This window comes from Aulostomus chinensis, chromosome 14, assembly GCF_037954235.1.
Source record: "Aulostomus chinensis isolate RoL2024-O1b breed Wild chromosome 14, RoL_Achi_v1.0, whole genome shotgun sequence".
In the NCBI taxonomy this organism is placed as follows: domain Eukaryota; kingdom Metazoa; phylum Chordata; class Actinopteri; order Syngnathiformes; family Aulostomidae; genus Aulostomus; species Aulostomus chinensis.
In genome coordinates this window covers 16,004,137-16,018,616 of record NC_141333.1, presented here as the reverse complement: position 1 = coordinate 16,018,616, position 14,480 = coordinate 16,004,137, and the positions used below count along the sequence as shown (strand labels likewise).

The window sequence follows — 14,480 nt, the reverse complement described above, 5'->3', positions numbered from 1 at the left end:
TGTATTTTTAGGCAACCCAGCTGACTTTATTTCTCTCTTTAGTTCTCTCCATCCCATCAACAATCCGTTTCCAGGCCATCCATCAGACATTCAAGACTTGTTTTTTCCTCTCTCTCCTTCTCTCCCTGTCCTCCAGAACTTGAATCAAAACCCTCGCACTTTGCTGCCCAAGTTTTTCGGCCTTTACTGTGTCCAGTCGGGCGGGAAGAACATCCGCGTGGTGGTGATGAACAATGTCCTGCCCCGTGTCGTACGAATGCACCTCAAATACGACCTGAAGGGCTCCACCTATAAGAGGCGAGCGTCCAAGAAGGAAAGAGAAAAGGCCAGACCTACTTTCAAAGACCTCGACTTCATGCAAGACTTGCAGGACGGGCTGATGCTGGACCAGGACACATACAATGCCCTTGTCAAGACCCTGCAGAGAGACTGTCTGGTGAGAGAGAGGGTCTGGCATTGCTAGGATTCGTATAAATTTCTTATGAGCTGGAAGTTGAACACGTCTGGTCCGTCCCCTTTTGCCCAGGTGCTGGAGAGCTTCAAGATCATGGACTACAGCCTGCTGCTTGGGGTCCACAATATGGACCAGGCAGAGAGGGAGAGGCAGATGGAGGGTTCCCAGGGTGGCAGTGATGAGAAAAGGCCAGTGGCCCAGCAGAAGGCTTTGTACTCCACAGCCATGGAGTCCATCCAGGGAGGGGCAGCCTGTGGGGGGTCCATCGATGCTGATGAAACGTGAGTTTTCGCCTGAGAGACGGCGGTGTGACCGCTGCCACTTGGCAAGCAAGTCACTGGGTTTGACTTCAACATCATAGTATGCACATGGTAAATAAAATCCAGGGTTATGCAAAATGTAAAGAGACTGGAGAATCCAGATTTAACAGGTTTGATCCACATTCGTGCAACTCTGATCAGTCAGTGGTGTCATGCCAGCTGTGCTCAGGTCAGGTCTGGATTAAAAGGTTAACAGCTTGAGGACAAAACCTGATAAGCTCTAAAATGGAGAAAGTGGCAGGAATTTGACATGGGCGGGTATTTATCGAAGCGAGATTGACAATCTATAAAACATCTTTGTTCCGTTGTTCATAAAATGTGCGCAGTGATGGTGGGCTGCGTGGATTATCTGGTCCAAAGCGAGAACCAGAAGTGACAACTCTGTTGAACCCTGAATGTGGCGTTTTACCAAACAGCACATTGACCTTCAGTAGCCAACAAATACATCACGTTAGATACCAGTAGAAGACAAAAGGCTGTTGTGTAACGCACTTTCATACAAAATACACCAAGTACTGACAACTTCCTGCAGCTGCTTCATCATAAAAACTCATCAGCTCTCAGCCCCGGCTGTTCTTTCGGTCTCCCGTAGGATAGTTTTTATTGTGCATCCGTAAAATTCAAACGCAAATTGCAACTGCAGTAGAGTAGGAGCAGGGAATTCATTACTGGGAAAATTGAATTTTAAAAAGTGAGCAATTGACTTTTGTTTGGATGACAGCTCATCTCATCTCATAGACTCTTCTTGAAATAATTCTCTTTGGTTTTTCCATCAAGGATGGGCGGGATCCCAGCGGTCAACGGGAAAGGAGAGCGACTTCTTCTCTACATCGGAATCATTGACATCTTACAGTCATACAGGTGATGGCTTTTTATCTCGCGGGTTTTGATATTTGAGTAATGATGAGTTCCGTTCTGCTAAACGGAGAAAAGAAAAGACACGCATCTCTTTAAAGTCTTCGCCGCTTCATACGTCTGGACAAACATGGGTGTAAAACTTACAATCACTGAAACAACTTCAATTAGCGTGTGTGTCCGTCTTTAGGATTTCACCTGCACTCATTATGGGTTTTTTGTTTTTTTTTGTAGGTTAATCAAGAAACTGGAGCACACATGGAAGGCTTTGGTTCACGACGGGGTGAGATTTCACGAGTTCCTCATCCAGACACAACGCTAGTCAGCCTCATTTGTCTTTGAATAATCTTCAGTCATTCAGATGAAGACGGTCTTTGAACGCAGTCATTCTTTGTGTTGGTGTGTATAACAGAATTAAGAACTTTATACTCCACCATTTTTAACATATGAATGATCACCAGACCCTTTGAGTATGAATGTCATTGTCAAGACATCACAACCCGACTACACGTCCATAAACAAATCAGATCAATTCATGAAGATTTGGCAGCTCCTACCCCTCCTGCGCATCGTATCTTATTTTACCGAGGTGAATTTCACTGGGAATTTGAGGCAAGTCAACTTTATTTCTTTAGCAGTTTTTAATCGAGGTTCTGAATAAAACATGAAAAGCTTTAAGAGAAGATGTAAAAGGAAAGACAAGATATTTTATGAAAAACACACTATAATAGACTGTGAATGAGATAAAATCGAAAAAAAAAAAGTGATCTTGATGGTCAATAACAGATTTCCTGCGCAAAAGAGGAAGGCGGGATTTTTTTTTTAGGACGACGTTTTATTTATCGAATCTGCCTAAAACCTTTAAAGCATTTCAAAAACAATACTTGGATGAGGATAGAACTGAAACGTGAGGTGGCATGTTCTGTCTCACAAAGAGAAATTCTTTAGTTTAAGGGGGGAAATCCACCATTTTTACACCTCGACAGGACCAAGGGAGCATTTAAGAGAAGAAAAGGTGTAGAAGAGTCTGCTAAATATCCTCACGCCAAAGTCATTTGAGAGAATGTTACACTGAAAGGTACTGGGACCTCCACCAAGGATGCCTGAGGTCATTAGAGGCTAAGAGCTTAAAGCTACATTATTGCGTTGCATAGAGGGTTATAAAGGTGCCGGATATTAGCAAAAATAAAAAAAAATACTGATATTGGAGGTTTTATAGTAATAGAGATTAAAAAAAAAAAATCACAATAATTGTGGACCAGAGTCACAAGAAAACAAACATTAGGCAGAAAAGGCTATTTGTTATGTTCAATGACCACCAACTATTAACTGGTAGCTCCTATTATAGAATAGGAAAATAAAAATAAGTGGCCTATGGTGATGCAAATGTCAAACAATATTTCCCCTTTCATGAGGGTTATAATGTTGAATTTTTACTGACTCTGATTTATGGAGGAGTTGATCTGTTCAACTCTGTGTGGTGTGGAACTGCACAGGGTGATACTGGGACCTGTTCCTAATATTTTGCCAGCTTAGTGCGGTCAACAGCGGCACAAAATACAGCCTCCAAAATGGCCTTTAAAATAAATCAACAACAAAAGCAAAGATGTAGTATTTACCAATTACAAGTTAAAAGTAAAACATTTTCCTCAACATTTTCCTTGATTGCTTATTCTTATTTTTCACAGGCACACTTACACACTGATGTTAGAATTTCAATTTATAAATTAATAAATTATGTGACTTCCTCGCTGACCGTCATCATTTACGGCTAAGTGTCGACAGCAGCTCCGTGAGGCAGATCCTACGTCCTTTCGGGGGTTGATATTACACATCATCAGCCGCCAAGACAGAACCGACTATCTTTGTTCCTTACACACACGCTAGCTGCTGTGTGTGTGGGAGAGTAACCCCACAACTGCCTTCTGTGCGTCACTGCTGCTGATGACACACTCTTTCTCTCTGTATCGCTCGTATCGCTTCAGTCTGGCGAAGGCATTCAAAGATGTTAGTCATACTCAAGTTTAGTGATGCTAATAATAAGTGAGTAGGGTGGAGCTGCTCTTTCCAGCACTTGCTCCTCCATCTTTGCTTCTCTGAAACACACACCGAGTGTCACCTGGCAGCGTTATCTCAGTCCACTGCCACATGAATAATGAAGAGATGTGTCTGCACCCTTGTCTGACTCTCTCTCTCTCTCTCTCTATTCTGTCTTTTTTTTTTTTTTTTTTTAAACAAGTTGTCCCAGTTAACCCAATGAGACAAATAACTCAAATAGGACGCTAAGGGGACTAATGAGCAGTTTAATCTACTGAGAGTGCTGTTTTTCCTCATTCATCTCTCCATCCCTCCCTCAGGACACCGTATCGGTCCACCGGCCTGGCTTCTATGCTGACAGGTTCTTCAAGTTCATGAGCAACACGGTTTTTAAGAAGAGTTCCTGTAAGTTCAACTTACTTTGAGATGCTGCCTTACATAGTCAAACAGAGCCGCTGCCACAGATGCCAGGGTTTTGACTCTTTCACTGCTGAGCCTTGCCAGGACAATCAGATAAGCTACTAAATGCCTTATTAGGTGCTGCTTGACCTGAGAGGCGCGTCCGTCTGATCCTGGTGCGGCATTGGTTTTCATTTCGAGCCAAAGCCTCACATGAGGACAGTACCTCAACAGATCATTCATTCAACCCTTAAGGTTTTCAACTCACTGCAACCCAACAACATTAATTACCATTTCATATACAGCACAGTTCACGTCGGATGTCAGGAGATGTTCAAATTTGAACAAGACCCTTTAAAAAAGTTACGATTTCCTCTCATCTTAGCATCCCCTGGAGAAGGAAAAACATTTTAAAAGTAGGTTTGATTCGATTTGACTGCGCCATCAAGAATCTTTCCCCTCTAAATTAGTTTATTGTCTTTAACATCGTGTCTCTCAGCTTTGAAATCATCTCCGTCGAAGAAGGGCCGCGTGTCACTGACGGTGCCTAAGTGCGCTGGTCCTGGTGCAGCCTGGTCAGCCAGCCAGCTGCCCTCTGAGAGAGACGAGAATATCTACGACCTGAGAGGCGCTCGCAGCTTCCCGACGCTGGAAGATGAGGGTAAATAACGCCTATATACACAGTGTGCAGCAGGGTAGGGACAAAGGGGAGGTTGCCTGCTCTTTTTCTTGTAGCAAGATAGATAACCTTTTTCTGTCTCTGAACCAGGGCGACCAGATCTTCTTCCCTGTACTCCTCCGTCATTTGAAGAGGCCACCACAGCCTCGATCGCTACCACTCTCTCTTCCACCACCTCTCTGTCCATCCCCGAGAGATCTCCCTCTGATACAGCTGAGCACCCCCGCTACAGGTACACACACACAATAAACACACAATGAGCAGATACGCTGTACGGTATGTATGTGCACTGAAAGCCAAGCCCTCGTGCTGCGAAACAGAACAAAGTTCATTTTACCCCGGTGAAGCGCAGGTTCACAGCTGCCATTTTGACATGAAACAATAGGTAAACACAGGTGTTTCTAATCAGGTTGATTCTAAAACACAAAGAACAACAGAGCCTTCATTAATGTGATTAATAGCACCTGTGTTTACCTAGCTTGTTCTGTTTTGGTGGGCTTTTGGTTTTTTTTGGATTAATCTGCCTAAAAAGAACTTGAAATAATAGGATTTCGACAGCACTGGATTTCTTTTTGCTGAGCTCTTGTGTTTCATATTAGCAGGCCACAGTGCGTGAACAGAGCGTACTAACAGTGTGTCCTCTGTTTCCAGGAGGCACACCCAGTCCCTCAGCCATGATGGGAGGTTAGTTAGCAGCTACATGCACCTCATAAACTTTTTTTTTTTTTTTTTTTAAAGCAGCATTACTTCAGTTTGCTATAACATCTTGTTTTCACAGCATTTCTGGGTGTGGTAGGTGGGTGGGTAGAAAAGTGAGGTCATCCTGTTTTTGAATGAACGTCTTTGTGTTTTTGCGCATTTCATTTCCTCTGTTGATGTTTTGTTTTATTTTATGCGTGTGTGTGTGTTTGTGTGTTTGTTTGTGTTTTCAGGACTCAGGAAGAGCTACGTGTGCGTGAGGAGGATCAGCAGACCATCACAGTGGAGGTGGAGTTAAAGAGACACGACAGTGAGCCCACCATCTCTGTCCCTGCGCCTTTACCTGATCCCAGGTATGCCGAGTTAGTTTACGAATATAAATCCTACAGTCCACTGAAACATGTCACATAGTAAAAAATATGACATAAGAAGAGAAATGCATTTTCAGATAAGTCCATAAGGTTTCTGTATTTCTTTGGTATAAGCAGAGACGCAGGGTCGAGGTAAGGGTACTTAATTCAGCACATCAGGCAGCATTGTATTGATTTTCTATCAATTTTAAGGCAATATTCACCAAAATAAGAACAATGAAATTAACAGGATTTAATGTAGTACTTCAGTGTAATTTACTGGAGCGCAAAGACATTTTCTGATTAACACCTACATGTCATGTTCCGAATATTTTGTCAAGTCTAATGTGTATAAATGGGATAGACAAACTATTAGGAACACATCTCAGTAAAAGCAAGTGCAGATAAACAGCACAAAGAGATTACAGCCTATTTAGCGAACATTACCGTAAAACAACTGAATCGATCGTAACAAACTTCATGAAGGAAGGACTGATTGCAGGTCTGTTGGCTTGTGACGTTGACAAAGGTCAGTAACTAATAAAGAAATGAATCCACAGCTGGTCAACTGTGGTAACTGCTGATTTCCAGCTTATCATATGTTCATACTGTAACCACTGGCCTAATGCTTGTAAACTGTAGTAATTAAACCACAAAACGAAGTTGAGTATCTTTAGTACATTTTATTTGTCTTGCAAGTAAATGTGTGTGCTGCTAATCGGATACGGCATGACAGAAATTGAAATAAACTCAAAACATCAACATACACTAAATACATCGTACTCACAACACACAAGTCCTTTGCACTGTTTTGGTAAACAGAAGCCAAGAGAGTTGACCCCATTAGAGGATAACATGGTGTGGCGCTGGAGCCCTCCGTGACCCCAATCATCAGTATGACTCAGGTGGATGCTGCTCTATAAATAATCAGCTGCCACAGTCTCACCTGGGCTCCGCCAGCTGTTAGATTAACAACACACTCTCGCAAAACAGATGAACTGCTTGGCCCGTCTGTCTGATGGACTCCGGAGTCCCCTGATAAACGCCTCAGCCGCCAATTTCGAGCAGGCTTCTAGACTAATGAGGGTGTGAGAGAGCACGCACATGCATGAGCATTCAGTGTGTGTATAGTGTGTAATGGGGTGACACTGTAAAGCAGACAAAGGAGCCCAGATATGAGAGCCGGCCCATCGAAGTAGGGCAGTGGGGCAGGAACCCTGCAGGCCTGAGGCTGCCCCCATAAGGCCTGGATGACCTGAATCATGGCATATTTTAACCTGATTTTTAATTAAAGAGTACAAGCTTAGCAAACCAGATTTGTTGGAATGTGACACATTGGATAGAAACACACTTCAGAATAACTAACCTGGATAATGCGGTAACAAAGCATGATGGGAACGCCATAATGGAGGCTCATTTAGGTCGGGGGGGGGGGTCAGGGGTGTGGTCACTGAGGGACACCAACTGAACAATTCGGTCTGATGCAAAGAGGGCATCGGCTAGACATATGGCCCGAGGGGTGTGAAAGGAGCTAGTAGAGAGGAGGCTGGGGGTGCGATGACAAGCAACTAAATTACACTTGAAAAAAACGATTCTGATGCACAGCATCAAACTTACTAGCAGCTGGGGAACCGAGAGAGGAATGCATGGGTGAATAGAGGAAAGAGGTAGATGCAGTGGAGGAAAGGGGACAAGAGGACAGCATGGAGGAGGAAGAGAAGGTGTGTGAGGAAATACAAGGAGGAAGAGGGTAAATGAGAAAGCACAGGGTGACATGAAAGAAGGGGAGTGGTCAGACTGCATAGCAACCTCCTGTTTCCCGTTCCACTGTTCCTTCAGCCAGTCACTGCTCTCTTTGTGCCGTTTTGCCTCTGTAGCCAGCGACCGAGCTTTTCCTCTGAAGGAGCTAAGCTCGATCACCGAAGCTGAGCAAGCAATGTGGATGAGTCTAAATCCTTGCTAATAGTTGGTGATCTGGCCAGGAACAATAAAGGATTGTGGCCACACACAGCCAGCTGGCAAATCTTTGAGCCTCTGAACCACAAACACCCACCACACAGCTGTTGAGTTGTAGCCGGAGCCAGTTTGCTCTAATAGCTCCTTCCTCTTTCCTGGTGCTGGAAAGTGGCTTATGGCATATGACCCAATTAATGTCAGAGAAACACTGAAATTTTACAGTTTGATATTCCCGCCTGCACTCTTCCACAGTGAGGTTCTGGAGGGAGCCGGTGCCGAGGCTCCTGATGCTGCTGCAGCACCTTCCACCCTTTCATCAGCCCCCGAGGCCTCCTCCTCTCCATCTGCTCCGGTTGCTCCATCTTCTCCCGGGGCAGCAGAGGAAGCCCCGTCCAGTCCCAAACTGGTGGTGGCGGTGGAGGCGGACAGGGCCAGCCAGATGTCTGGTTCAGGGTGCACTAGCCAGGCTTCAGTTGACGATGACGATGACGTGCCAATCACAGATATTTATTTTGTAAGCAAACACCCTTCAACACACACACACGCACACACTTCAAGATAAAGTAAGCAGAGTAGGATTAGCTCCCATCTTCCACCTGTTAAACATTTGTATCCAGCCATTGCTTCATATGTTATAATGAATCAAATTGAATGTATTTATAGTCTTAAGGCCAGAGTTTTTCGATGCTCTCCTACAGAGGCGTTGACAGAGGGGCAGCAGAAAGGATGCAGACCCTCAGGCTGGTATGGGAAGACGAGTGTATGCTTGCAGTGTGTGGTGCAATCAATTTAGGGTTGAGCGGTATTTCATTTTTGAGACTTTTAAGTCGTCCACAATTTGTTTTAGCAGTATGAGGTATTATCAGCTCCACTGATGCCCATGAACCAGAAGTAAAGCTGAGATTCTTGTATTTTAATTGATACAAACACACATTCAGAGCAGTTGTAACACCTTTTCCAAACAACCAATACAAAACGGTGACTCACTTGAGGCGATGAAGCCTCTTCAGTACAGTAATGCACTGAGCAGTAAGAGTCTGGCAAAAGTGGTCTTGTTATATTGCCAAAAGTCCAGATGATCTACTCTCTTCTAGTCCAAAATCACACCGGAAAACACACTTGATCCGCTGTTGTCCCATTTCAAATTGGCTAACAAATCATAACTCTTGACTGACACCTCATCAGAGCCATTGGGAACTTCGGTTTCTAGCCCTCAGACCATAATATCCAGTAGCACTCAGCAGCATACTTCTCTCTGGTAAAAGACTGAACCAATTGTGCCCGTCAAGGACGATCTGTACTGCCAGTGACATCCTGAAATTCATCTTGACGTGTAAATCACCCCTTGCACAGCAGAAAGTGTTTAGAAAGGCGATGACGCCACTGCTCTTTTTAAACATCCTGCCGTGCACTATCATGGTACTACCGCCCAACCCTAATTCAGTTAAACACAGAGTATTAGCGTGTGCACTCTGGAGTGGTTGCAGAGTGATAATAGCATGCGTGCACCGCCACTTTGCTGCTCCTGCCTAATAGAATCTTCAGCTGTGAGGCTGTTTGGGTTCAACAAGGCTGCAGACACCCCCCAGTGGCTCATTAAGATGAGCTCGGCCTACAAGTCCTTCTGACTGATAGCAAGATCAAGTTATGTCGGCTGCATTTTCCCAGGTGGGTCTAGAATGGGAGCTGGCTTCACTCCTCCCCGGTGGTCCCGTCTCAGGAATTAAACAAACTCTTAATGTAGCCTGAGAAAATTGCCAACAGGTTAGTCGGGAGTTCGCTCTCATCTGACCAGCCCTGTCTGATACCTGGGTCGCGCTTCAAAGAGAGACCACACACTCTCTGTTCACGGCAGCAGGGTTCTGTGCTTCTGCATCAAACAAAGCTGAAGTGTAACACAAAGCCGCAGGCAGCGCCGTCAGAAGTGGCTTCAAGGAGTTGTAAGTAAGCACTTTCCTCAGCTGTTTAACATCCTGCCACGTATCCAAAGTGAAGTGTGAAACCCTTACATACCTTTTTTCATACGGAAAATTAGATTTATGCTGTCAGCCATTCAGCGGCTCAGTCAGCCGTCTGAGCATCCTTTGTGCTCTGCTGCTGTTTTTTTTTCTTCTTTTTTCTATCTGCATCGCCGTCATCACTTCTCGCTGACATCCCACATGAATCTGGTGGAACTCAGCCTGCCGTTTCACACCCGATAAATGCCTCAGGTGCTGGTTCATGCCAGTGACACTAAACAATAGATGTGATGGAACGATTGTTTCTCATGTCCTTCAGGAGTTGGAGAAATCTGAAACCATCCAGAGTAATCATTGTGTCCGGATGGATGATGAGGCAGTAATCTGTGGCTGTATATACATGCATGGTTTGCCACTCATATATGACAGCAGGGGTGGCTAAATATTTCACCTTGCAAGGCTAAAAACTGCAACTTACTGTTTGTCAAGTTCCCTAAGGGTTCGGGGCTTGGGGTTAAACAAATATTAGCTTCTCCACGATTAAGTATCAACTTGAGATGATACGTTTCAGCGGCGATAAAATGCGTTTTCGTTCCATCACAGGACACTCTGAAGCCTGATCGAATCATCATACATAAAAAAAAAACACATCTTATACAAAATACATTTAAAGAGTGTTAATTGTAATAAATAATAATAATGGAGGCCAAATCAAACCGTATAGCAAACCAGTTTTACCCAGAGGCCCCACTTGAAGCAGCCCTCTATTAATGACTTATGAATGTAGGAAAGAGCGAGCATGCGTAAAACATAACACGGGTATTACACACTCAAGGAGCATGTATTGTTTCATAAAATGGCATTTGATCTTTGTTTACACCTCACAGTTGTAAGAACACACATTTATGCAGGAGAAACAGAACAAATCAGGTTGCCGCCCTTGTAACATGCGGCCAGCGAGGCTTATAAGACATGACCAGGTATTCTGTCCTGTTGGCATGTGCTCAGTGTACGGCCAGACGGCAGGTGTGTGTAGGTTGGAGAGATAGACTGACTGACTTTTGGTGTGCAAGATCTCACCTCAGCTCGGATGAGGTGGAAAGAGGTTTTTGTGTGTGTGTGTGTGTGTGTGTGTGTGTGTTTGCTGCAGGCGCACCCCGCATCTCTCTTCTCTTCAACATCCTTCCTTTTGTTCTCGCTTACATTTACCTCACTTGCACCTTTCCTCTTCAGTTCTCGCTATGTCTTTGTGCTCAATATGTCTCTTTAGTCATGAGTCATGATCAGCTATAACAGGATCGTGACGAGTTGTTGAGCGGGAACGTCTGAGATGCCGTCAGATGCGTGAATCTTTTCGGTCAACTCTGACTCATCCAGTGTGTCTCTGTTGCGTCACACATATTTAGAAGTCCCATTCTCACCTCAGCACGCCTCCTGCATCATGTTGCATTTCTCTTTCTCCCTTCTTTCTCTTTCATTTCACGTCTCTTTTTTGTTCCATTTGTTTTGTGCCTCTGTTGTTGTCAGTTTCCTGATGGGAGGACCTGGGTGGTCTCTCCTGTTCACCAGAGGAGGAAAAGCCAGTCCTGTTGGCTAGTAAGTGAGACAACAGATGGCACTAGTGGAGCCTGGTGTTGCATTAGATCAGATATTAGTGCTGTGTGTGTGTGTGTTTCAGCCATTCAGACCCACTTTAGCTTTGCCTGTAAAAACATCACCTGCTCACTCGTGAACTGGGGGACTGCAACACATCAGACCCGTAGCGTTGGAGGAGGAGGATTATTGTTTACTTGAATAGCAGAACCAACTGTACGACTGGATGAAGTAGGTGTGGTTTACACCACACGATGCACTCGACAGTTTTTAAACAAATCTTTTATGATAGTTTTTTATTGTCGTAGTAGGAGGCTATCATAGCGACATTAGCTTCAAGTTTACGATACGTGGCTGGCTCTACATTCTAGAGTCAAGTAGAAGTGATAAAGGAGGGAAAACCATCTTGCTCAAAGACAGCCTCTGTGTCTCTGTTCCTTGTTTGTCTTGTGTAAAGTTTGTGTTTCCTCACTCAGTTTGACTCATTCCTCTTCACGGCGTGCACTCCAACAGGCTGAGAGCTGCGTGAGTGTGAATATGCGTGTGTGACATCTGCCCGCACCACCTCCATTGTCAGCATAACGTGCTGCAGCTGCCTCGCGCTCTTAAAGGGCTGCCACCTACACTGAGGGAGAGTTGACTGCCTTCTAAAGGGGGGGGGGGGGGCGACACTGACCTCAAACATCATGTAATGAGCGCTTCTGCTTGTCAGAGAGGAAAAACATCCTGTTCCGGTGTTTTACTTTGACTGAGGATGCTCTACTTGTCTGCCACTCAGTTGACTGTCCCAGCATCCTGGCTTCCTTCCCATTCCCTCTGTCACTGCAAAACCCCTCCCTCCCTTCCCCCTCCTCATCCTCCCTGTTTGGCTGACGGAGGAACTCATCCCTCCCGCTCTACCCTTCACTTTGTTACACAGGAGCTAAAACATATGATTCAAACACATCAGTTAAAGTTATCTTGATAATCACACTTCTTTGCATCACAAATTGCTCATATTTACATCCAGGTGTTAAATTCTGCTCACTTCCAAAAGGCTGCACAATTCCTTTTTACTGGACATGTCAAATCAACACTTTCCGATGTGTCTCAGCAACATTTCCTCCTTTATGCATCCCTAATTTTCATTTCCTGTCTTGTCTTTTCTTCTCCTGTGGTCTCCTGTGTCTTTCTCCTGCCTGCCCCTGCTGCTTATCTCTGTGCCAATGGCCTTTCCTCTGTCCCTCTGGCCCCCTCTGCTGTGATTGGTGTGTAAAAACAGCCTCCAGAGGACAGGACCTGGGTGTACTCTCCGCTACACTATGGCTCAGAGTCTAAGGCCCTGCCAGATGGGGATATGGAAAGAGAGACAGTAAGTGAGAAGACTAAAATATTTAGTAGAGAGGGAACGAAATCAGAGAAATTCTAGATTAGCTTTACCTTCAGTTTTATCGCATTTAAAGAAAAAGTAGATCTGGATCGAAGGGGTTCAAGAGTCTCAGCGCCACATTACTACATTCATTCTTCATTGATAACTGAGTGGAAATGGTCATCTTGTGTGATCATTGAATCCACGGCCAGCCATCCTGTCCCTGTCCCTGTCCCCCCCCCCCCCCCCCCCCCACCACCAGGCAACAAGCTGCTCAGTACTCACCATCCCACGTCTCTTCATCTCCACCCATTCTAGCTGCTAGATGTGCACTCTACAGATGTGTAGACACTCAGACGGGTCACATGACATGCTTACGGATACCACGTCAACATGCGTGCTCAAAGGAAATGGAAATCTTCTGAATCTACTTCAAAATTAAAAGTAATGATGATTCTCTCCTGGGTCGAGCTCACTTTGCTCTTGGTTTTGAATGGTTTGAAAACAATATGGCGTCCAACACTGAACTGATTCTACTGAATTGAGCCGCTGCGAGAGAAACCGCCCAAAGTGAATCCGAACACTCTTCCCAAAACTTTTCCACAAGAAGAGGAACGCCACTCTTTCCAGAAAGCAGCGCATTTAGTTGACATTTCAAAAATATTCTCTCACTACTAACTTCATAATTATTGACTTGAAAAGATGTGCTTGGTGGGGATTCTGTCAGATGACGCGTGATTATGAAATCAGAGTTTGAGCAGCAGCTTGGTGGCTGCAGGCAGATAATTAGTAGTTCTATCATAAATAATACAACAAAACAACTTATCGGGAAATATTAACATACAACAAATGTGTGAGCACAGAGAGTTGGAGAGAAGTGAGATGTTTCCTGGCTGTATTTGAGGGTGGTGCTGGCAAACTGCTTCTCTGCTTTGCTCAGTTTAGCATCATTTGCCCTCAGTCATCGGCCCTGTGCAGCCTTCCCTGCTCATTTTCCCTTTCCCGCTTTTCTCAGTAGCACACCCCCGCGTCAGGGACGTCCCAGTCAATTTTACCGAAATTCCATAGGCGAAAAAATAAACACAACACAAAGACACATATATCATCATTTTATTACAGCTGACCAAGGCACTGGAGAAAGGAGGGTGGAGGACTGGTATGGGACTTCTGGGGCCGACGCCAATATTAGGAGGTGAAAAATTCAGAGAGGGAGAAAATATATGAATGAACACTTAACCTTTCAATATTTTGACGGGACGCATTAGAGGAGAAGTTACTGTGTAACATTCCATGATTAAACCAAGCCACTTTGCCTGCACTAAAAAAAAAGTGCTCACATCAGCTCATATTATTATTGGCTGATTAACGGATCGGGACCTAGAAACCACTGCAGCTGCAGCTGGACGTGGCTGCCCACGGCTCCATAAATGGTGCTTGAAGTGAAGATTATTTGTGTCTTTTCAACCGTAGAACACTTTAATCAGAGGTACAACGTTAATCATCAATCCCGGTTTCATAGAAAAGGGTTCTAATCATATCGGTCACATTGAAAGGAACCTTCCTTTTTTGAGAACATGGAAGTCATTTATTAAGCTGATATCTACTAATAATCCGTTAATGTCCGCCAGGGAAGACAGAACAAGCAAGCTCATAAAAACTAGTAAAGTAATGGCACTGAATTTCGCTGTTATTCTGAAGCAGGTACAATATTTGGTTTCTTTGAAACCCCAAAAGATATGGAATGAAAACCAGCAGTAAGTTCAATCAATCAATCTATCAATCAATCAATCAGTCTGACCGCTGGAGACCAGAGTAAACAGTCTCTGTGATCA

At 44.5% G+C, this 14,480-nt stretch overlaps 1 protein-coding gene across 6 annotated transcripts in view; it reads left to right on the top strand.

Moving 5' to 3' along the window:
* Positions 1-14,480, top strand: part of pip5k1ca (phosphatidylinositol-4-phosphate 5-kinase, type I, gamma a) — a 43,063-nt gene that overhangs the window by 25,361 nt on the left and 3,222 nt on the right. Inside the window, exons 7-18 of one of the 6 annotated variants that reach the window (XM_086223367.1) lie at positions 137-436; positions 527-735; positions 1,552-1,635; positions 1,864-1,912; positions 3,987-4,071; positions 4,565-4,726; positions 4,835-4,976; positions 5,396-5,428; positions 5,677-5,796; positions 8,002-8,263; positions 11,235-11,303; positions 12,562-12,651. In XM_086223367.1, the coding sequence (XP_086079493.1) occupies positions 137-436; positions 527-735; positions 1,552-1,635; positions 1,864-1,912; positions 3,987-4,071; positions 4,565-4,726; positions 4,835-4,976; positions 5,396-5,428; positions 5,677-5,796; positions 8,002-8,263; positions 11,235-11,303; positions 12,562-12,651 (1,605 nt within the window). The remainder of the gene's footprint in view (positions 1-136; positions 437-526; positions 736-1,551; positions 1,636-1,863; positions 1,913-3,986; positions 4,072-4,564; positions 4,727-4,834; positions 4,977-5,395; positions 5,429-5,676; positions 5,797-8,001; positions 8,264-11,234; positions 11,304-12,561; positions 12,652-14,480) is intronic. The other 5 variants (XM_086223368.1, XM_086223369.1, XM_086223371.1 and 2 more) reach the window with 5 other exon arrangements.